Source organism: Larus michahellis, chromosome 6 (assembly GCF_964199755.1).
Source record: "Larus michahellis chromosome 6, bLarMic1.1, whole genome shotgun sequence".
Lineage (NCBI taxonomy): Eukaryota > Metazoa > Chordata > Aves > Charadriiformes > Laridae > Larus > Larus michahellis.
Genome location: NC_133901.1, coordinates 65,784,811 through 65,809,330, shown reverse-complemented (window position 1 = coordinate 65,809,330; position 24,520 = coordinate 65,784,811). Strand labels below are relative to the sequence as shown.

At 42.3% G+C, this 24,520-nt stretch overlaps 1 protein-coding gene across 2 annotated transcripts in view; it reads left to right on the top strand.

The window, feature by feature from the left end:
- Nucleotides 1-8,457: 8,457 nt before the first annotated feature.
- Nucleotides 8,458-24,520, top strand: part of SHTN1 (shootin 1) — a 67,249-nt gene continuing 51,186 nt past the window's right edge. The window contains exons 1-2 of one of the 2 annotated variants that reach the window (XM_074591339.1): nt 8,458-8,668; nt 18,412-18,464. In XM_074591339.1, the coding sequence (XP_074447440.1) occupies nt 8,611-8,668; nt 18,412-18,464 (111 nt within the window). In that variant the 5' untranslated portion in view covers nt 8,458-8,610. The remainder of the gene's footprint in view (nt 8,669-18,411; nt 18,465-24,520) is intronic. The other variant, XM_074591340.1, reaches the window with a different exon arrangement.

Here is a 24,520-nt window from a genome sequence, read left to right as displayed (position 1 = left end):
GGCTTTTAAGTATCTCCAAGGATGGAGACTCCACAACCTCTCTAGGCAACCTGTGCCAGTGCTTGGTCACCCTCACAGTGAAAAAGTGTTTCCTGATGTTCAGAGGGAACCTCCTGTGTTCCAGTTTGTGCCTGTTCTCTCTTATCCTGTCACTGGACACCACTAGAAGGAGCCAGGCTCCATCCTCTTTGCATCCTCCCATCAGGTATTTGTATGCATCGATGAGATCTCCTCCTGAGCCTTCTCTTCTTCAGGCTGAACAGTCGCAGCTCTCAGCCTTCCCTCAGGTGTGAGGTGCTCCAGTCCCTCAATTGCCTCAGAGCCCCTTTGCTGACCTCTCTCTTTACCATGCAACGCCCCCCCCCCCCAAACTTTAACACTTAAGAATCAATAATTGATTGTTAAATTTTGCAATGTTTTCCATCTGAAAAGAAGAGAATTAATTTGGGAACTGTAAGAGGCTTTGTGGTTTTAATGACACAGGTCACAGGAGTAACATCTACAGGAAAAAAAAACAGGGTTACAACTGCTTTAAATAAGTGATGTGGTACCTCAATTAGTGGCCTTTTCCTTCCTTCAAACTGGACGAAACAACCCTTAGATACTCTGAGTGAACACAGTAATGTAGTTTCTAAGAAGAAACAGGACACACAAGAAGGTGTCTTGCAAGGACGTTCCCATACAAACCCTCCTCTTACCTGCCCTGGCAGCCCGTTTTATCCTATGGATAAACCAGAGCTATCGAATAAACCAGAGCAGAACCTCAGAGGACCACGTATGAGCCACTGCAACACACAGCCTCCCCAGTGTGATACTGGCGAAATGGGGTCCCCCACCTCGGGAAAGAGGTCTGGAGAGCAGCTCAGTTTCTAGCTTTCCCAGTGCATGATATTTGTCCCCACGAGGCTGGAAGCAAAAGAGATCTCATATTTTGCTGGTATGAACATAGTGAGTCCCTTCTGAGCTATTTGTTATCTCTAAATATGTGTCCTTGCACGTGTTGGCAGGTGTTCACATCGCAGCGGGTGAAACCCACCACCTGTCTGTGCTTGCAGACAGAGGAAGCACCTCTTTCAACCAAATTATCTGAGGTGAGCATCCATAAAGTACAATGTACTGCTACGAAGGGCGGGTAGATATAATTTGCCTAGTTATATTTTATAGTTGCAAATTTAATATGCAAGGTTGTTAATTACAGCATAATTAGGGCATTTTAAAATGCCATGCTAAATACTTAATCTTCTTCTGATTTATCCTCCAATCAGTTTGTGCCTTTTTCTGTGCAGATAGACATGTTTGCCATCCTAGATGGGGACAACTTGCAAAGATCATGCCAGTGTGTCTAATCAAATGGTTACATTTTTCAAATTAATCTGTATTATCTGAGTTTTTTATTTTTAATCATACTTATACTGTAGTTTGAATGTGTGTTGATTAGTTAGCTGTCATCTTAGGGAAACAAGAAGTGCTTATATTTATCCAGATATATTATGCTAGTCATTATTCAGCACTGATTGGTTTGATGGAAAAATATACATTACCTCAGCAGATAAGCTGCTTAGTCTTATTCATCGTGTTAACTATATTCTCAAGTAGTTATTCCCATTTTGTTTTTTTTTTTTTTTTTTATGGAGTTTATTAACAGTTGTTTATCTGTGCAGTGATTATGTAGTTTATTTTCCCTTGTTCCTCCTTTTCCCCCTCCCTTCAAAATGCGTCTGCTCTGGAAGTGGTAAACATCTGGCTGAGGGTAACTTCAGCCCGTAGTTGGAGTTGTTTTCACAGGGCAGCTCTCCTCAACAGGAGGACTTACGATTCCTCAAGAGTTAGTTTAGGCTTTGCGGGGACTGACGGGTGCCACTGCTTCAGAAGAGAACGCCCTTCTCTCTTAGCCAGAGGAGGCAGGTCCACCGCTCCCTTCTTTGCCATTTGTTGCTGGAGACATTGGGGTTTTATTTACATGAGAGGTTAAGATTGTCTTTGTGTCCATTAAAAGGTCTGAGTAACATTTAGTCCAAATAAGGAATAGGAATATGCACATTCCAGCCTGGATAACTACATCAAGCTTCTGATTGTAGTATCTATTTGATAAGGTACCACCTTCTTCACTTCTACATGTACAATTATGTGCAGTGTTCTGTTAAATAGCTAATTTATGAGAAAAAAAAAGTTATACTCTATAAGGATGAATAGATAATGTCCACAATCTACTGTCTCTAGATGATTCCAGGCCAAAATCACTCATTCACAAGGTAATTGTTTCCAATTCCTAGCTCTTCACTCTAAATTCTGTAAATTTAGGAGTTACGTGAATAATTACTGGCATTTGCTTCACTTTGTGCTTCCGTGATATTTTCAACTTGCAGAGTCCAGCTGTGGGAGTACTCATCAAATTCCCATCCAGCAGGAGGACAGGCATAAAGCACGTTCTTAACCATGAAAAAAAAAATGGCAAAAATGATATGCAAGCTAATTATTAGTAAGATTCTACAAAACTGCAACGGCCTGAGTTACACGTACGTGTTTAGAACTGTTCACTTTCATCAGCCTCAAGCATTAGTGAAAAACAACAGGAGGTGCCCGACATCTCACTAAGATCTATCCCACGGGAAGACAAAGAAAGTTAAACCTCCCAGTATTTTTCTTTATCTTCTGTTTTCTATGTAATTATCCTGTTTTATACGGTTGTTGGCTACTGTGAAATTGAGAATATCAGACAGATTCTCATCCACTGCAGCTCTGAGGTTTTTGTTACTTGTTTTTCTCTTACTTTTTGATATGGCCCCAACTGCACGGTTCCCTTCATACTGTCTGCTATGATTATCTTTTCTTACTCACCTCAGCATCTATTCCTGTCAGTATTAAAAAGGAATGTCTCCAGAGCAGAGGACATAGTGAAAACAATGATTCCTTTAATTTTGGGTTATTTTAGTAGCTCTTAAAACTATGAAGGTTATTATTGTTCCACCCTGTGCACTGGTTATTTGACTGCAGACATGTTTTGATGCAGACGGATATGACTTTTATAAAGATATGTCGTAAGACTGAGGACACTCTAGTACCCAATAGTGATCTTAGGTAAATTCTGAATGCTTTATCTGCTTTTTTCCCCCCCTTTAGCTTTTGTTCATCTTTATTATGTTTGTTTGTGAGGATACTGGAAAACTCTGGTCATAAAAAGTGCAGGAATGCTATATAAGCTTTAATGAGCAATATAAGCAATAAAAGTTGTAACAAGTAAACAAATTAACAAACAAGTAAACAATTTACAAAAAGTAAATATTTGTATTGTTTGTCTGCACACAGCTTAAACAGATGAGGGGCAACACCGGTGAAAAGACATACATGTAAATATACTAAATACGTCATGAGTAGGAACAAGTCAGTGAAAAGCTGCAGTTGGCAAAATGAAAAGTTGGAAAAATTCCAAAAGATGGTGAGGAAATGCCTCCTGAAATATTACCAAAACCTGACAGTAGCAGGAAGAAATGATGAGCAATGAAGGTCCCAAACTATCTTGTGATTAGGAGAGTCCATGTATGGCCACAAAAGAAATTGCCCCTCCGGTAATGCCATCATCATTTCAAAAGTACCTAGTTCTTTGGCACTGCCCTCCTATTGTATACGGGTACGAACATAAGACCCGTGCTGTTCTGAAATCATCATGCTCAGGGACAGGCTTGTGACTTGTCTGTTTGCAAGAGTTTGAGGCTATCTCGCTTATCACCTGCTCTTTCACTTGCATATCAGCACTAGCTCTCCTTCTGGAAGTCCTACAGAAGAAAGGGCCAGCTGCACCGGGCAGGCAGCTGCCGGCGGGTGAGAGGTGGTGCACGGGCAAATGGACAGACAGCAACGACGTCTTGTTTTGAAGATAACACCTGGAGCTGCTGCTCTCCACTCCTGTTGCTCAGGGATGCTGCCCATTCATTCCAGGGGCTGCAGAGCTGTGGCCATACCCAGTTTCCCCGGGTGAGTCTACACAGACCTGTACAAGGCTCAGTGAGCAGTAGATGTGAAGAATAAATCTGTCCTACAGCAGTAACAACAACAAAGGGGTTTGAGCAAATGTGTCAGAGTGTTATTTCCAATAAAGGTTATAAACATAATCATCTGTGAACAACAGGGGGTGGGAGCGGAGATATGGGAAGACTGAATCATCCCTCGAAACACAGGCTCTGCAAACCCTTCCAAATATCTGGTTTGCATTACTATTTTGAGGGATTCAGCAGAGAAGAGATATTGCCATTCAGCTCTAGTTTTCCCTCCCATCCTTCTTAGAGCTTAGTCAGAGTTCATCACCAGCTCCTGGGTATGTGTGGACCCACTTGGAGGTATGAAATTGCCTCTGAAGTGTTGGAAAGGTGGCAGGGGAGACTTCTTGTGAAGCTGGCCTTGGTGTGGATGATGGGAACTGGAGGCAGAGAGGAGCAGGAGTGGTAAGTTTGCTCTCTGTCCTGTCACCTACACAGATTATCAGAAGGGCAGACTCTCAGAGGTCACCTAGACCTGTCAGAAACTTCTGAAGTCTTTACCTTCCCTCTACTTTGTAGACTATTGCAGTGCTTCCACTAATAAAACCTTTTTTAATACCTAACCTGACTCCCCTCTTACAGCTTAAACCCTGCACTAACTCTCCAACCTAACCGTTACTGAGGAACAGCTTATTAACATCTCTGTGATAGTCCTTAACTGACATCAAGGCTCTCGTTATTCTTTCCCTGGGTTTTCCCTGCAGGAAATGATTGCCCCAAGCACACCCTTTTTTCCTTCTCACAGGCCCAGGTTACGTTTAGAACTACCACGCTTGTTGCAGACTCTCCCTGACAGTTCTGTGCTTCTATTCAACACGTAGTAGTAAGAGCTGGCATGCTACTCTGTCTGATGTCTCACCAGAGCCAAGCACGGCAGGAAGAAACCACAGTGTGTCTTGTGTACTCATTTAGGTTCCAGATTTTGTCTCTTTTCATGGCCACGTATTACAGTTCATTTACTCAAACTTCCAGAAATGATGCACTTACTGTACTGATGCATTTGATTATCATTTTTTATGTGTAGCAAACAGAGCGTTGTGTAGAATGATACCCAGCTGAAATGACTGCTCCACTTGGGCAAGAGCCGAATTCCAATCCCACTTTCTACAGTGCTTCCAGCCTTCCCCACGTCTGTCTGCAATTTTCCTACCAGGTGTCATTTGTGGCCCTCAAAACTGCACGGTCTGTGACAAGGCTGCCCCAGGTCTTGGAAGAACAGGCACATATGGGTGAAACCTAAAGATACGTTGAAAGGCCTGAATTTTCCTCTCGAAAAGGACATGGGTTATCCATAACATGCCGTCCACTGACATGGATTATCTAGTTGAAAGTGACTCAGTTCTTGATGTTTTTCCCAACACTTATACCAACTGTGTACTGGACAAGTTTTTGAACACCTTTAGTCTTAGCTTTCCCATTTAACAAAGATAAAACAGTATTCTTGAAACTGGTTATGTACGTTCAAAGTACAATGTTGCTTTTTGATAGAAGAAGCTCTTGCTGCCCAATCCCTATTCAAGTATTGTGAAATCCCATGTCGGATGCTTGAATTGCCCGTTCAGTCCTTTTATGATCTTAACGGGTTATGGCACTGGTTATCAGATCACAATGCAGACGTATTACATAGAAATAGGCGTTACAGACTACCTCTTATTTAACACAACCCTGAAACAACGAACTGAATTCGTGGTCCAGGGAAACATTTCTGGGAGTGTTAAATCCTCAGAGCACAGGGGGATCCATTAGCAAATTCAGTAATGGAGTTCATTTTTCTGTTGCCTGCTAACTTAGAAAAAACAAAAGCAACACTTGATTAACAATTGATTAATATCTTTGAGGAATAATGTTGTAGTGGCACCCACCTTACTATTGCAACCAAAAGGGTCTGCAACAAGGACAGCCTTGTTTTAACTGCTTACTTTTCAAGGTATTGTAACTTGATGTAGGTCTAAGTGAATAACAATAAGAACAATGAAGCTGCAATGCAGAAACTATGGAAGGGAATTCTTTCGACAGAGCCATAATACTTTAATTTGAATAAATAAATAAAATAATGAAAGAATCGGCTTACTGTCTCTGTGGATATTAAAGAGATTTTATGCCCTGTTCTGGCTGCGTACAACAGACAGCACATTGTTGCAAGACGAAGATGTCCGGTGTCTTGGCACGGTGCAGGGACAAGCCACCCTACAATGAGTCCTTTGCAAATCCCACTGCTGCGCTGCATGAAAGAAATTGCTTTGGAAATGGAGGGGCGTGATATCAGCAATGGGAAGAGGGGCTTGGAAGGAGACCTGGGGCTGAAGTGAAGCCAACAGGCAGCCCAAGAAAGGACGCTAAAAACACTGGCAAAACTGCTCTGACTTAAAGTGGGGGCTATTCGAAACCAAGGTCATCCCCGAACTCTAAGGACCTAAATAGGACCTCTGTGTTCCTTCAAATGGAGGCTTTTATTGATGTGCGACTTTATTTGTAGTTTCTACGTTCAGCTTCTGGTTACAGACCCAGATTTTGGTTGACTCTTTTCCAGTAGGCTGAGAAGCCCTCAAGTATTGAGGATTTTCTCCTGTGAAATTAGCATTATCAAATAATTTGTTTCCTTTTTTGCTCAATTAAAAAGATCAAAGGTTTGAGGTCTCATTGCAAAGCGCTCTCCTCAAACCTTAGGTCATTTTCTTTCTCTTGTGCTTTCTCTGTAAATGTCTCTACCATCTTTTGAAGAACTAGATACAGTACCTTTATTTTAGTCTTGTCAATGTCATGGAATAATTTTTTCCCCTGCTGTCAGTGTACATCCCATTCTTTTGCTGCAGTACCTTACTGGCAGCACATATGTAATTAGTTGCACTTTGCCTCCCACTTCCTCTACAGAGCCTTCGTTTTCCAAGATAATTTCCCATTCTTTGTACATGACTCCATCTCTAGGAGCCTGGATTTATAACTTTGCAATTGGTACAGTTAAACGCGTTTTGTGCTGACTAGTTCAAAAGAAGCTGACTAGCTTATGAACTTCCCTGCCTGGCCTCCTTTGCCTTACATGAGCATACCACGCTTATGAGACACGAGTATAGCTCACATGGATCTCCTGGCTTCTTTCCAGGATGTTACACGTGTTATTAACTACCTGTAGGACAGATAACGCTGTAAAGCATCGATATGGAGCCTTCTTCATGTTTTAAAGGTTTACTAGGTCAAGACGAGAAGACTAGAGGATGCAGTCTGGGAGGAAGGAGGCAGGAGGACTCAGCAACTCTTTGTAGGGAGGTCTTTTTCCTTTCCTTCCCAGATATTTCTAACTAATGTTGCCATGCCTATGGCAATGCTGTGCTTTCTGATCTGCTTGCCACGGTAGACGATGGGTGTTTGCCAAAGGAGGAGGGAGGTGTATGAATTGTACCTTTGCCAGTGCAAATCTGAGTATTTGCTCAGCTAGTAAGGCTCAGCAAAAAACAGAGGCAGAAACACATTCTGCAGTGCACTCAGTGCCAGCCTTGGGATAAGGTAACCATTTCAATAGACATCATCACTGGATCCCCTCCTTTTTCACAGAGGGATTACCAGAGGACAGCAGAGAGAACTGCGTTCTTCTGAGATGAACACAGTGGAGTCCCTCTCAAAGTCCTCCACCGTCATCTTGTTCCAAAGTTGCGATTTAAGTGCTGGGCATTGAAGCTGGCATGCAGTTGTTTCCCTCAGATCCTCACAACGCTCCAATTTATTTTTTTTTTAAAAAGCTTTTAGCTTTCTTCATACCACAGTACTCAAATAGGTTTATGTTCTCCCACCACCCCTCTGGGCAGTGCAAGGATCATAGAATCATAGAATGGTTTGGGATGGAAGGGACCTTAAAGATCATCTAGTTCCAACCCCCCTGCCCTGGGCAGGGACACCTCCCACTAGACCAGGTTGCTCAAAGCTCCGTCCAACCTGGCCTTGGGCACCTCCAGGGATGGGGCATCTACAGCTTCTCTGGGCAACCTGGGCCAGTGTTTCAAGTGGATCCTGCTCCAGAATCCCAAGTGGAAAGCTGCCCTAGGCAAATCGTGCAAAGGGCTAATTAAAAACACCCGCAGCCGTGGTGGAAGCCGAGCAGGAGGGCTCACGGCTGTCCTGTGGGAGACCCCTGCCCAGGGCCTGTAGGGAAAGGCCTCCAGGGCCTGTCGGTGCCTGGGTGAGGGGGGCCATCGTGCCCACCACGATGACGGGGAGAAGAGGACACGTCTCCCCTGACTGGTGGGCGCCTGGTGGGGCTTCTTCCCCTCCCACCCCCTCGCTCACACCCAGAGCTGCCCCTCGAGGCCCTGGGGGGGTGTCCAGGAGCCCCGCGCCCGCCCGTGTGCGAGCTGCCCAGGCCCGCCCGCCGTTGCCCGCCGGCGGGCCGAGGTGCCGCCGTGCCCGCACCCCCGCACATGCTCACTGGGGCGCCGCGGGAGTCTGGGCATGTGCAGAGCGGGCCGGGCCGCTCGCCGCGCCCGCCGCGCCCCGGGGCTCCGGCCGTCGCCGCCCGCCCCCCTGCCAGGTGAAGCCGTGCTAGGTGAGGCGGAGCGGGGCAGCCGCTGGCCGGCGGCGGGGCAGGATGAACAGCTCCGACGAAGAGAAGCAGCTGGAGCTCCTCGCCAGCCTGAAGGACCGAGGTAGGGGCGGGCGGCGCCTCCGGCGCCGGGAGAGAGCGGCTCCCCCCGCTCCGCCGCCGCGGGCCCGGGCTGGGCGGGCGGCGGGGCGGTGGGAGGCGGCGGGGGCCGTGAGGCGGTGCGGGGGGACGGGGCGGGCGCGGCCTGCGCCGGGGGGGTGAGCGGGCGGGTGCGGCCTGGGCGTCCCCCGGCCCGGGCGTCCCCCTGCCCGCCGATCAGGTCCCCTCTCGTCCCTAGACCCCTTTATCTGAGAAGAAAAAAAAAAAAAGGCGTTAGAAAAAAAATAAAAATCAGGGGAGTGAAACGTTTTGTCTGTTCCCCTTGTGGGTGCCAGCCCTGTCCCGGCTGCCTCCCCACAGATGCTTTGGGCATCGCGGTGGGCGATGGTGGGCTGAGGCGAGGGCGGGAGGCCGAGGTGCCGCCGCACATGGGCTGTCGCCGCTGTCAGCCTGGACCTTCCCTTCAGTGTGCTGGTGACGGGTGCCCGGCTGAGGGCCGCCGTGGCTCTGGTGAGCCCGGGTGCTGGGCCGGCTCCAGGGGTGAAAGTCCACCTGCCTCCCTGGCTCTCTGCCGGGCCGAGCTTTGTGTGGAGCACCTAACCGGCCATCCTGTCCCGACTACTGCTCTGTGTGGTGGGATCTGACGCTAACCCAGGCCGTCGAACACCTTCTGCCCTGCTCTCCCGCAGCGTGCAAACTTCCCCCCGATAGCTCAGGGCTCGCCCTGATATGCCGTAAGTTTCTGTAGTGCCTTTATAGTTCCAGTGTAAATGAAAGGAAGCACTTGTCCTGGGTTGGTTTGGTTCCCGTGTGAGTCACTCTTGGGGCTTTTGTAGGAAAGTCCAATGCTTTGGCTTTGTTTGGGCAGTGTTGGGTTAATGGTCTGACTTGATGATCTTAAAGGTCCCTTCCAACCTAGACGATTCTGTGTTCAACTTCACCAGTGCATAGTTTAGCTCAGAAACTGAAACACTGTAATATTTCATCTTCTGCAAGAGGGGCCATGGAAAAGAGCTTGGATGCTCAAAAGGCAGCCCATTTTTTAACTTCCCTGGTTGCTCTATGCCCCAGCCACGTTGGTCCAGCAAAGTTTCTACCTTGGCTAAGCAGGTAGGCAACATTTGAAGAACCAGCATTACCAGCCATTGGATTGTGGACATCTGCTTGTGAGTGTGCATCAAGTGACTGGCATGCCTCCAGTCTCGCAGCTTTGTGCACCGTAGGTGCAGAGTACCAAACGCTGTAATTCACAGCTGTGTTCTCCTGGTCTCCCGGGAGCCCAGGAGGAGCTGTCGGGAAAGGACCTGTTGGACAAAGTTGTGTAAAAGAGTGAAATTTACGGGGGTGTGATCAGTACCCCTTCTTCTGTCATTCATTCTGACCGTAAACATGCTCAGTCACCTTTGCTGTACAGCAGAAGCTTTTCTTAGCCAAATTGCAGCTGGATATTTGTGAACTATTTGTGACCTGCTTTAGTAATTCATTTTTGATTGTTCATGTACACCCAGCATTGTAAATTCATGATTACTGTCTGCACTGGGTAGATTCTGACTTACAGGGATTTCAATGGGTGTAAAATTCATTATAATCTTAGCAGCTCTGGATTTTGATAATACAGGACCAAAAAATAAGACTAAAAAGCTGATTTTTGCTGACTGACTGCTTGTTCCAGTACTGTTGGCTCCAGAGGAGTTGTCTGTGCCAAAAGGCCAGTTGCTAAAATGACTATAATCAGTAGCAAAAAAGGCAAGTTTGGGTTATTCTTTAGAGAAATCCTAGCCTCTTGAAATTAGTTAGATTGGGACTTCAGTTCCAGTGTCTGAAAGTCTTCTGCTCTAGTAGGCTGAGTGTCCTGTAATGTCTAATGAAAGTTTATGGGACTGCAGGAATTAGTTCAAAGGAAAGATATTGTAACTTGAGGACGGACTGTCCCAGATCCACTTAAGCTGTTGAAATAGAAACTGTACTTGGCAGACGCCGTCCTGTAAGGCACTGTTCTTGATGGATGTTCATCCCCAAATGTAGGAGTTTTAGTACGTTGTTGTGGCATTAACAAATGTTTTTGTCATTGTATGACTATCAAGTCATACACTGGCTGGCAAGAAAGTTGTTTTTTATGGGTGAAAAGTTACCCAGTGGAAAACTTTTGAAAATACTCTTCTATATACTGTTTTGCATTTAAAACAATGCAAAATTATAGTAGCACACTGTGGTTAAATTATGTTAACTGACAAGACAAAGTGAAGAGCCCAAGTGATGAAAAAGTAATGAAATGCATAAAATTATCCTAACAGTAATGACCTAAATAATGCCACTGTAGGTAAGTAAATTTGCTTCCTCTTTATATACTATAAGGTGGAATATATAGTTTGCCCTCCATTCTTAATGACAACAAACCAAAACTATTTGAGATACTAACAACTTTCCTCAAGCAATTTTAGGATGCTCTGTTAAACAGAAGCAGCATGGAAAGAGGAGAAACAAATTCTCTTATTTTTCCTCTTTACTGCTTCCAGGTGTAGATAAACAGTATTACTTTGGAAGTAAATGCTGTGGTGGAAGGATCTGCTGTTTCTGAATATTTGGGGTAATGAGTGTACATACGGTTCAGGAGTCCTATCTTTATAGCATTTGAAGTGACATCCGGCTTTAGATTTACCATTACTTTATGGTCTGTAGTCAGATTTCTGAAAAACACCCTTTGATTTGGCAGGGTTTCAGAGAACATTGGTTCAGTAGCCCTTGTTTGGTTTCTCTTTAAGCGTGTGTTTTTCCAGTCTTGAGAAACTTGCCTACCACCAGGTAACTAAACTGACCGAGAAGTGATGCAAAAGGTAGAGGGGAAGGCAAACAGCAGCATACGTGGCCGATTGCTGTCGTGTTTCAACTGCTGCTTGTACTTTCCCTGAACAAGGTCAGTAGATTGAACCTGAGGCAGGTGTTTCATAGCTGCCCGCTCAATTCTCAGTGGCAGCTGTGACACTGACTGGTGTCTGGGCAAATTCACTTGGCTGTTTGGCAGAGCTCTGAATGGCAACAAGGACACTGAAGGTGTCTGTGTGCAAGATACCCTTATCTTTCACCCATACTGAATTTTCCAAGTCCTGTGTGTTACACTCCGATACCTGATACTGATCGTTTGTTGGCTTGCTCCCATTACCAAGTTTAAGGTGAGCATCATGAAGAAACATGATCTCTGTTTTGATGATATTTAGGACTTAAAAGTATTGTTTGAACTTTAATCCTGTGAATAGCTTTCTGAAATGGCTTGACTAGATAAAGCAGATCCGCTATAAATATTAGTATTAGCTAGCTGTACTCTAAGTGATATTTCCAGCAGTGAACATTTCTGTTCAACTGGCCCTTATAATTCCTATGGGTAAGACTTAAAATTGAAACAAAACCAAACCAGGTGGGCGGAAAACCTTGTGTTATTAATGGTTGGTTGTAGAACCTGAGAAAACGTAGCAAAGTGACTAACAGCTGCATCATAACAGCAGTTGGTTACCTGCCTGGAAGATTGCCTTGTTTGTCTCTGGTTTTATTGGCACTGCTGGTACTTTGCCCTTAAAGACAGAGTCATCTTCCCCTCTGGTCACTTCTTTGTTCACTTGAAAACAGGAGTCAGCAACGAAAACATCCGGAGTTATAAACTACATAAGATAGACACATTTCTCGTCACTTTGCTCAATTACTATGCTTGACAACTACTGTTAACTACACATATACTAAATATGTTCATATCGCTTGGATTTTCTTCACCAGTTTTAAAGGTTTTATCTTGCTCTGTGTTTGCTGGCTGGATTTTATGAAGTGTGATGATTTCCAGTCTCTAGTCCTAAGCACTGTGGCTCTGTATGACTTTTTTTTAAGTTCTATTTGATCTCTTTAAAAAAAAATAATTAAAAAATGCTAGAAACTTTGAATAAGGGAATACCATATATCTTCTAAGGAACAGACTACCAATCTGACAGCAATATCTCAGAGCAATACTTTCTAAATTTATGCTATTAACAAGCTCTTAATGTCGTTTCCCAAATTTATTCTTCTTTGTGGCAGAGGGGTAATTTTTATGGCCAGAGGAATTTCATTGTTTAGGGCAGGATATCTTGTTGCCTGCTGCATTCCCCTCTGTAATAATCTGCTCTGTAGATTTCTTCCCCCCCCGCCAACTACTGGTGTATATTGGTGTTCATACACAGCAGTCATTATTCCCCTGCAGAACCCATCCTGCTTGAATGCTTTCTTCATTTTTTAGAGTTTAAAAGTGCTTCCCACTTCAGTTTCTTGTGTTGAACCACATCTGTTTTTCAGAAACTTGTGAAGGCAAATCTTTTTGTGTGAGGTTAATGGTTAGGCTTTATCAGTCTGTGGTGTGTTTAATTTTGCTGTCCAGTTTCCAGGAAGCTGTGAGACTGACTCAAGATTTGGAGTTGAAAAGTAACGGGTATAATGCCATCACATACATTCACCTTTACAAAAGCCCATAAGGGCGTATTCCTCAGCTCCATCTATCTATCATGGAAGCCCATGAGATGTTAAAAATGCCACCCAGCCATCAGTTTGAAGTAGTTTGTGCATGGCTGGTGCTGCTGCATCCTGTTGAAATAGAGATTGCCTGGGTTTAGCAGAAGGGATCTTTGAGCCTAAAACGGGGAACAAGAGAAAAATTGAGCGCTTTTGACTTTTGTTGATACTCTTGACAGTCTTGTGCATGCTTTGCCTGTAGAGAGACTCTTGCTATTTGAGAGGTGGTTTGTACAACAGACTTGGCCTGACTCCTCCTGTTCCAGGTATGCTGGGATGAGGAGGGTGGTGGCAGCGCTACCGTTAAAGCTTCTGGTGCAGTGTTGCTGTCAGGGGTAATTCTTTCTCTAACGATATCTCTGAACCTGCAAAAAGTATTAATTTACTTCTACCAACAAAAAAATGACTTCATTAGTTTAGCTTGTTTCATCCAGAGCTAAGGACTTCTGCTCTTTCTCTTGCCTGTGCCAGTAAAGACATGCCTGGTCCATAGTCTAGAAGAATAGTGGAATGACACTTGCTTTCCTTGACATCTCTGCTTGCTTTTTGACTAAATAAGTACAGTTGAAATGCTGAAGTAGCATTACTCGTTGTTTTGGCATGGAAGGGCTCTCAATGTACTTGAAGGCCACCCTGGTTTACAGTATAAATGCTAAAATATATGCATGTAGCATTTTAAAGATTGTTTTTTTAAATTGGTATTTTTAATACACACCTTTAGAGAAGAGGCTGATGAATTTTTTAATAAAAAGAAGATTCTCACCACCTCACTCTGTGTAAATGAAGGTGTCATTTCTGTTGTTCACTATGAATTATAGTCATTACATACTTTTACTCTTATGACTTTGTTTCACTAGTAAGTGCTTTTTAGACATAATAAGTATCTAATACATAAAACATCTAATTTAGATAATACATATCTTCTGTTAGCAAATTCGGGTTCAGGAGACACAGGTTCACAACTAAAAATCAAAAGACTAAGGTATAATTAAAGGAGCTTCTGTATACAAAATTACCTGCTTAATTTAATACAGATAAAGTGTGTTGATACACGTTGACAGGATGGTCTTCTGTCCAACTGAGCCGAGGAGTGAGTAGTTGGGGAATGAGCATGGTCACATTACGAAGGAGCATGCTGTGCTCACTTGTGTTGGCTATTTTGTGGTTTGAGTGCTTTACAATAAGAGCAGGGTGGGCTGGGAATATGTTTTGAGTGCATTAAGAGCCATAGCCCAAAATACTATGTTTTTCTCTCCTTTTTCCAGCTTTTCTCTTTCTTTAGTCTTGAAATTAAGTTGTAGTGTCACTTTCAGGCTCTATAAAGGTAGCCTGAAGCAAAGAGATGTGATTTGGATCTTGGTAAATTGTTTATATAATACTGCTGTATAACAGGAATAATTCTATTAAGGATAAACTTAAGTTAGTGTCAGACAGCGACAATATCTCAAGAAGTCTCTGATACATGTCTATTACAGTTCTTCAGGAATCACTGGAGTCTAATGAGTACAACATAGGCATTGTACTATCTATGTATGCTACAATATTGATTCTGTGAGAAAATTATGTGTAATTCTGGAGTTTTGGTAGCACCTTTGGTAAAGCATCTTCACTTGTTTGTTTCATTCACCACTAATTTATTGGAACGAGATATCTTTATTTTAGGGTAATTTATATATAGCATAATACGATTGAGTCAAGGTGAGATACAAGACGTTTTGAGATGCTCGGGTACCATTGTTGTATCTATTGTGTGTAGAGCCTTCATAGGGTAAGGAGAAAAAATAGTCCTGTCTCTCAGAGAAGGTTTAGGGAAGTCCACATTATGGTTTGTCAATCTATAAATGAGTGATAATATCACCTCTTAATGTACCAAAGAGGTTTTAAGGCTCAGTAATCTATATGAGATTTGGAACGTGTAAAGTGTTGCCTAGCGCTGCTGGTATTAATTGTTCTAGGGTAGTTTTAGAGCAGAGAGATCATTGTCACCTTTATGCCATTTAGTGCTGTTACGTCAGTGGAGGTTATGTAGACTCTTGACTTTTTTTGAGATGCCCTCAAAACTTCATTGTACATAAAACACTTGAGAACTTTGTATAAAAACTTCCCAATAACGTCCGCCATCTAATGTTCAAAAAAAGAACCAACTTCCCAGTCACACTTCATAACTTCTAAGTCATCTTCAGCTTTTGCAGAGAATCTGATGTACAGCATAAAATGTGTGTAGTCATTTTAAAATTATTATTTCTGTTTCCATGCCTGATAAAACTAGCAGCTTCTTCATTAGATTTAGTGTTTAATAAATCCATACCGGAAAATCTGAATGATGGGATCTGTATGGGAGCATCATTTAAATGTTGCCATCCATGAAGAACAATCTTATTTTAAGATACCAGATCCTTACTCTGTATTAGCTGTATTGAAGGAAGAACTAATGGTTTTGCAACGACAGTTGGGGTGGGCACAGTAAAAAGGCACTGAAGAAAGTTGCTGTGTGAGTTCAGCATGGAGTACCTGACGATTTTGAGTTTGCCTTCCACGAAGAATGTGCCATGGTTTACCATCTGCAGTAAAAGAGGGAAGGGCTACCCTGAACAGGCAGATTAATTTCCAGTCACACAGGTGAGCCCTTACTGGGGATTGTGGGAGCATTGTGTAAGTTCATATGCTTCGTTTTTGGTAACTTGTTCTGGTATTCATGCCTTTGGGGCTGATGATTCAGAGTTCTTGGTTCGTGGAGCTTGTGAGGAGAACTGTCAAGGGTGGGGCAAATCTGTATTTACATTTTCCAGTCATTTATAGAGTCTTGAATAGCAAATATGAGTTTGCCTTAAAGGTGAGCAAACAGTAGCAGTTTTCAAGTATGAAGAAGCTTGAATTGTGTCCATTGGTACAGTTTTCATTCCTTTTTTTGCATCTGGATGCTAGAAATCTCTTCCCCTGTTTTCCTAAAGGGGACAGGGAATTGACTTAGAAGTGGAACAGTAATTAACAGCTTTTTCATTCCTGTGTAGGAAATATCTTGTTTCACTTTAAGTGCCCTTTCTTAGAGCAAATGCATCAGTGTGGTTTTTTTTTTTCCCTGTTGTTTTTTTCTGCTTCTTGAGTATGGAAGGTGGGTAGGGGTCTCGGGTAGGTAAGAAGTGGGGACAAAGTAAAGCGATGGATGAGAGACCGTGGTTTTACTGGCATGGGGATGCAGGTCACATTTTTAAGAAAGCTGGTTTTGTTCGTTCCGCTCTGTAGATCTGCCTTTTCACTTGGATGAGCAGAAGTGATGATTTTTTCCCATCTGTTTAAATTAATCAGATTTCCTGTGAGTTTGCACTTGGCCTGTGACTTTTTCAGTGGTTTTATTTAACTTTTTTTCTTTGAGAATCCTGAAAATTTTTCAACATGTGCTGATAACAGCAAAACTGAGATTCTGGCTAAGAAATTTGTACTGTTCCTCAGTTTCCCTTTCTGGGTAATTTAGTCTGCGGGGTCTTGCCATTTCCTCATTGCTGGTCTGGGCACATGAGGAAGCGGAGTCCTGTGTTTTGAGTTACCAGCCCAGGAGCTAACGCTGCTGTCTGTATCCCAGACTAAACATACCTCAGTCCTGCATCTCTAAAATTAAGTGATCTTGGAGAAAAAAGGAATTAGGATAAATTGAGTTTTTTACATCTGAGGTACTTCTGTGCTGCTGCTGAGAGTAATAGGCATGCTGAAGGCAAGCAGAACAGTGATGCCATGGATGTAGTGTTCAGGAGTGAGTTTAATTGCTTTCAGTTCAACAGATCTTGAAACTCTGGGGAGGGGGAAAAAGAGGGACATCACAACAGCATGAAGTGTAACTTTATTTGTAAGAGCTTCTTGTTTGAAAAAGTTTAACTATCTAAAGCTAGAAAGGGCTACGTGGCTCATCTGCCAGTTTCTGCGTGTTCATGTCTTCAGATATGGGTAAGTTTAAGATGAAACTCCAGCATATCTGCTATCATGAAAACTATATATTCATACCCTTTATACAATTTTAATTAAGTTGGCTTCAAATAACACCTGTATGCTACTGTATAGAATCATAGAGTCTTCATGGTTGGAAAGGACCTTTGAGGTGATCGAGTCCAACCATACACACAAAAAAACCCCTCTACAATCTCTGTCACTAGAGCATGCCCTGAAGTGCCAAATCTACACGTTTCTTAAATACCTCTAGGGATGGTGACTCAACCACCTCCCTGGGCAGGCTGTTCCAGTGCCAGTGTAGTTTCTGTTAGGTACAACAAAAAAGCTGAGGAGATACTGAGGGGCTGGAATAAGATGTAGAGTGATGTCAGCAGCCCTCTCATTTTATTCTTGCAGTATGCATCTTAAAGACTGAAAAATGTTCCTTTCTAGGAAGGTTTGTTTCTCTAATGTTTGGAAGTGTATTTAGCTTTTCTAGTGACAATAAAACTTCTATGGTCTCAAAGGCCAAACAGCCCATATGGGACACGCTGAAAGAACAACAGAATTGGGAAATTGGGGCAACGATGGCGCATCCCTAAGGTAGTAAAATAAAAAGTTTAAAAAGGGCCCACAAAAATACACGGTAAACTGGAAGCTTAATTGGTAGCTAATTGATTGTTTCTGCTTATTATTTACTGGTTTGAAACAATGAACCTCCAGCATCCTGGAGGTTGATCCCTTCCCTGCTGATCCCTACAGCTGAGTTCTTGTGTGATCTTGGGTAAATCATACAATGTTTTCATGTCTCCACTGTGAAGTTTAAAGAAAAAAAATCTCTCATAGGACTCCTGTTGGAAGAAAATGTGAATAAATAAATAAATATAGGTGCTCAGCTACTCTGGAGGTACATATGTGTAACAGTATTGCATTAACTACGCTTTCTAGCATTGATCTGTAACCTGAGCCAGTGTGGGTTTAAAATGGTGACTGCAAGCCAGTACATTCACCTTGTAATTTTTGAACTCAATCAATAAGATTGTTTAACTCTCCATTGATCAAGCATTGATTGTTTTGGGAGCCACCATCTTTTTCAGACACTTTCCAATTACTTCAATTCTAAAAGGATATCCTGTTCATCCATAAGCTATTAATGAAGTTTATGACCCGTGTTATTTAAGAAGTCTGTGTAGATAGCCAGAAGAGCTTTAAAATGAATGAAATGGAGTGCTAATTTCGGTAAAGGAGGTGCTACAATATTAACTTTTTTCTTTCTTTTTTTTTTTTTTTCTTATTTAGCTATCGGCGAATATGAAGAGCTTAGAGCAGAAAATAAGAAAACAAAAGAAGAGGTTTGTATCTATTGATTATTTTTTTAATACTAAAATGCTAAATATTAGAATACCTTATTGGCTATGGCAGGTTGTTGTCTGCTTTTGTGACCTCAGATGATTACTTACAAGTAATAAGTACTACTTGTACCTATATCATAGAATCATTTAAGTTGGAAAAGACCCTTGGGATCATCGAGTCCAACCATCAACTCCACTCTACAAAGTTCTCCCTTACACCATATCCCTTGACACCACATCTAAACGACTGTTAAACACATTCAGGGATGGTGACTCCACCACCTCCCTGGGCAGCCTATTCCAGTGTCTGACCACTCTTTCTGTGAAGAATTTTTTCCTAATGTCCACTCTAAACCTACCCTGCTGCAGCTTGAAGCCATTCCCTCTTGTTCTATCGCTAATTACCTGTGAGAAGAGACCAGCACCAGCCTCTCTACAATGTCCTTTCAAGTAGTTGTAGAGAGCGATGAGGTCTCCCCTCAGCCTCCTCTTCCTCAAACTAAACAGTCCCAGCTCCTTCAATCGCTCCTCATAAGATTTATTCTCCAGGCCCTTCACCAGCTTTGTTGCCCTCCTCTGCACTCACTCCAGCACCTCAATATCTCTCTCGTATTGAGGTGCCCCAAACTGGACACAGTACTCAAGGTGTGGCCTCACCAGTGTTGAGTACAGGGGGACAATCACCTCCCTACTTCTGCTGGTCACACTATTTCTAATACAAGCCAGGATGCCGTTGGCCCTCTTGGCCACCTGGGCACACTGCTGGCTCATGTTCAGCCGCTTGTCAATTAGAAGCCCCAGGTCCTTTTCTGCCAGGCAGCTCTCCAGCCACACTTCCCCAGGCCTGTAGAGATGTGTGGGGTTGTTGTGGCCCAAGTGCAGGACCTGGCACTTGGCCTTGTTGAAGCTCATACCGTTAGCATTGGCCCATCATACGTATTAAGGAGCAATGAAAGCAACTCCCAGCAGCTATTCTAGCTGTCCCACTCCAGAAAAGCTGCTATAATATAGATATCTATATATTTTTTAAACAATTGCTGCTATAGCCAGTTTGCATATGATTAAAATGTGAGCATAGACCAACTCAAGTGTTTAGATATTCTTAGGAAAACTTGTTTCTCTTTGATCTAAACCTTGTTTTATTACAACTTGATTTGCACAGTGGAAGTTACTGAAAAGAAAATAGAACAACTCCCCTCACCCAGCCCTTATGAAAATTTGTAATGTAGGAATATGATTTCTACAGGTATTTGAAGTCTTCCCCCACCCCCTGCAGAAAAAAACCCAACCCAATTTTTCATAGGAGAGCAAGATGTCTTATCTCAACTTGCAGAATGGTACTGCAGCATAGAACGGATTTGCAGCATCAAATCATGCATTCTTCTGTGAAATCTGTGTGCCCGTCCAACTGGAGGAGAAGCTTTGAGTGTATGGGCTGAACTTCATACATTACCGCAGGCTTCAGTTTTTAATGTTCAGCAATACTGGAGTAAAAAATAATGACGACTTTCTAGATTGTTCATTGTAATTGTGATGAACTGTTTTTCTAGTAGTAAAATTAAGCAGATTCAGTCAGATGTCTCTTCCCACCCAGGACTATTGTTCAGTCAACACACCTGCTTTCTGTGAGGAAGCCGACAGGAACAGAGAACTCTGAGAGAGATTCAATGGCAGTGTTGTGTTGCGTAAATCTGTATCAACATGCAAAAGGTTTTTAGCAGGTATCTGCCAAAAGAAACGGTGGCCAGTAAAAGCCTCTTATCAATTCTAGATAGTGAGGAAGGCAGGGGGGTCAGTGCTACACTGTATTGTAAACAGAAAATTCTCCTTTCTCTAGTGTTAGTGAGCTGAAGATGCAAGAAATGTGTTAGTTTTCAAATCCTTGTGAGCTGCCAAGGCATCCAGGTTTAATTTAGCTTTTCATAAAGTCATTTCTGAAGGATCACTTTTAGTCCACTTGTTAGAGATGTTGCAATTCAAGGCTGTATTGGGAAGACCTTGTCCTTAACTACTTTCTTATTATTGAAGAAAACTTGAAGCTTATCTTCATATCATGCTTCAGGAATGTTTATGTGTGTTTCCTCTGAGCCTAGCATATTGTCTGTCATTCTTTTCTAACTACTGACTTCTTGTCTTTTTTTACTGTGCTTGTTGCTGCGTTCCTGTTCTGCAGTCCTACACCAGAGCCTCAGATATCCTGGGAAGTCTGTCCTCTATTTTTGCTGTTTGGAATTTTGCTGTTGCTAGTGCACAGAAGCAAAAGAGAATGAAACTGAATTAGACCAAGAATCCATTTAGCCCAGTATCCTGTCTCTGACAGCAAGAGAGAGGGAGGAGTGTAAGAGTGTGGATACCACTTCCATGGAGTATTCTTCTAGTCCCCATACCACTTGCAGCCTGGGGACTTCCTCAGCTGCATGTGGTTTCAGTGTGTTTTGCCCTCCACAGCTCTCTTCCTTGAATTTGTCCCATCCCCCCCCAAGCCCGTGATGATTGTTGGCTTCCATCATGTGTGAGGAGTTCCATGCTGGGACTGCCCACCACATGAAAAACAGGCTCCCCAGCTTTGGCCTGGACCCATGTCCTGCGAGCTTTGTTTTTTCTTCAATGAAGCTTTGTTTAGGTTGGGGAGGGTAGGCAGGAATGAGGGGGCTTTTCTTGAGCTGTATTTTTATTCAGAAATTTTTTTCCTTCAAAGGCAATTCCAGTGAAAAGTTTTGTTGCCAAAATTGAGCTGAAATGAGATGTTCTGAGGTTGTTTCTTGCGTTCTGTCCTTCTTTCTTCTTTGCTCCTCTCTCTCGGAAGACTTCTTTCCTATAACTGTGTGTCTCTAGCCACTCCTGTGTGTTTCTTCTGAAGGCTGGTGCGGATGTTTTTCAGAATACTTGCATAACGACTGAAAATCCTCCAGCCCTGAGTACATGCGGATTATTTCCCCAGTCGGGCAAATTGGTTAAGCACTTGCTCAGGGTTGGAGGATTTTCAGTTGTTACGCAAGTATTCTCCATCCAAGAACCTCCATCCTGCAAATTGGTGTGCTTGTGTAAGTAGTCCTGCTTAATTGTTTAAGTGCTTGGTCTCAAGTGGTTAAGTGTGAGGCCCTAAGTGCATTTCTTCTACAAAAAAAAAGAATCTACTGATACAGAGTTCATGGTTATGTTTACTTATGGTGCCAATACTGGAAGAAGCTATTCCTCGTTTTATTGCAGGGCTGGGTAATCCTGAGAGCTCGTTAGTGTCTCTCTTAACTTTGTATCTTAGTTTATGCTTTGCAGGATCAAACCTGATATCGGAGGAAGCACAGGCTGTCTCTGCCTGTGGGTCTGGGAAGTTGTGGGTGGCTTCTGTTCCAATTTCTGCCACCGTCTGTCAATATGGGTGTAAGCACATGGCTTCCTCTGTATCAATCGTGGTCACATAATTGCCTCGATAGGAGGAAGAGAAGAGAGAATTAATTTCTTTAGAAAAAGATTTGCAGATTATTTGTGGAAGGTACCACACAGGAGTTAGACAGGCGTTTGCATGTATGTGCTTTTGGTGCACTCAGTGGATTTTTTTTTTTTTTCTAAGTCACCAGTACGTTTGTATGGCTCTGAAAGATCAGCTGTGTCATGGAGAAATGATCTTAATTTATAGTGGAAAGATGTAACTTGGTGCATAACACGCAGCTAACTTAAAATAAGATGTAATTTTAATTGTTGAAAATTTATGGTCTTTGTTCTGTATTTTTTCTTAAGATTAGAAAATAAATTGACTTTTACATAGGTTACTTTATTTAAAGCAGTGCTGCTTAAAAGGACGCTAATAACCATAAAAATTCATGAGCAAAATATAAGATCTTTGATCCGCAGCATCTCTTCCTCATTGCCTTGCTAAACTGCCCATTTGGAGACCTCTGGCGGGGTCTCTGACAAAATTGGTGCAGGCATATTTTTTATCAGTATTTCTAAATACTTTCAAAAACTGGAGCAAAAATACATTGGCAGATTAATTCTCTTAGGTCATCCTTTTAATTGAAGTAGCTGACTAAACGTGCATACCAGTCCCCAAAAAACAGAGAACTTGCGTTCAGCTGCGCATGAATGTAGATAACTTAATGTGCAGTTCTGACATATTCACAGTCAGATCATGAATAAATATTTGAGTACTTGCTAATCAGACAGAAATGACTCTGAACACTGGTTTTGACAGTGTTTTGTCATGCTGCCAGTAGGGGAATAAAAAAAAAAAAAAAGGCAAGACAGCTTTCCAAAACAGTAGGTGTAATACTGTATCTCTGATACATCATTCATGATGTTTGCTCTGTTAAAGCACATGTATAGAGTGGATTATATGTTTTGTCACTGGAAGGTGTTCTGCCTTGATGACATGCTCATTCTTTCTGTAAGTAGAGTATAGCAAATGTCATAGGATACTTTTGAGCACTGTACCAAACTCATAATTTTAGAACAAGCATTGTATCTGCATAAATTTCACAATCTGTTTAAATGGGAAAGAATGTATCTTGTGTTGCTTAGCAATGGCTTAATTGACTATATGGCTACTACGTGAACTCCTTGCATCTTAATATCTGGACTGAACAATCTCCTTCTTGTTTTTGCCCTTTGAAGGCCCTTTACTGAAGTCAGTAGAAGCTTATGTGCAAAATAGTTGGCAAAAAAGAAGCCTGTTAGAAGAGAATAGACAAGAAACCTAGGCCTCCCTGGAATTAGCGGCAAAGAGTCATTAGGCTGGTGGGAGCGGCTGTGCAGAGACTGTGTATCCACAGGCTTCCAGGTGGTTGGGTGCATCGACTTCCCGACATCACGTTGTAGTGTCAGGTTCCCGTGCCAGCATGGTACTATCCTGGTGTTGTACTAGCTGCAAGTACAGGCCAAGTTCACGTACTGCTGTTCACCTCACTGTGAACGCAGCATTTGGTTTGAACACCAGTCTTTGACATGCACATGATTTACCTGTAAGTAGTCAGCATATCAGTTCTCTGTGCTAGAAATGCAAGTATTGCCTCATATCTTGTGTACTTAGAAGGCAAAAATCTGAAATTGAGTGGGATCAGCAAAACTCCTAAACTTGCGCCTGCAAAGATGAAGAATTTTGGGGAGTTTATTCACAAAATTAATATTGGAAACTGATCTGTTAATTTGTTTCTAAAAATACATTTTCAATGTCTTTTTATTGCCAAGCTATTATTGTTGACTCCTATAGCTAGTTCAGGGCTGGAATGGGAATATATCTATTACCTTTGTTTTTTTATTGGAATAAGAGTGCTATAAGTATTAGATTAAAAATATAATAAATAAAATGGTGTAATTGCTTATTTTCCTCTTCAGAGAAGCTGGAACTCTTAACAAAATAAAGCTAAAAACAGAAAATTGACCAACAATCCAAGAGTTATCGACTTTTTTTTTTTTTTTTCTTCTTCATTTGAGGGTACTCTTGAGTATGGAGCTATCTGTTAATACTGACAAGGGGAGACTTAGTAAGTACTTGAAAGCTGTTTCTCCTTGACAGTTACGTGCACTTGAATGTGAAAAGTGAGCAGTAGGTTTTATAGTAGTGTTTGCCTTTTAACATTTAGGATTAGTGATATTCTTGCCAATTAACGATTCTACTGTATATGTCTCAAATTGCTTTCTTTGAAAAGTGTGAATTTTGAAGGCTTCTGTGCAGCTTTTTGAGAGCAGCTAACGCTTCTAAATTTTGATATTTTTCAACTTTCCTATTTTAAAGGTAAGGTCAGTTTATTTTAAGGGGTGACAATGTTTTTTATTATGAAACTTAATTGCTTTATATGAATATCTTGTTTGCGTAACTTTCCAATTTGAAACAGTACAAGTAGTTAAAGTCAATCTCAACTTCTTCTAATTCTTAGCTGACTTGGAGATAAACTAGATTTTTATTTTTTTTGGTAGGACTTGTAACAGCTCTCCTTGCACGGGTTTGATTGCAAGACAAAAGGCAAAGTGCTTTCCATTGATCATTTCAGCAAGGGCAACAATCTCCCGGTCTTCTATTCTTTCTGCTCTTTCATTCTGAAGCACAGTAACAACGAAAG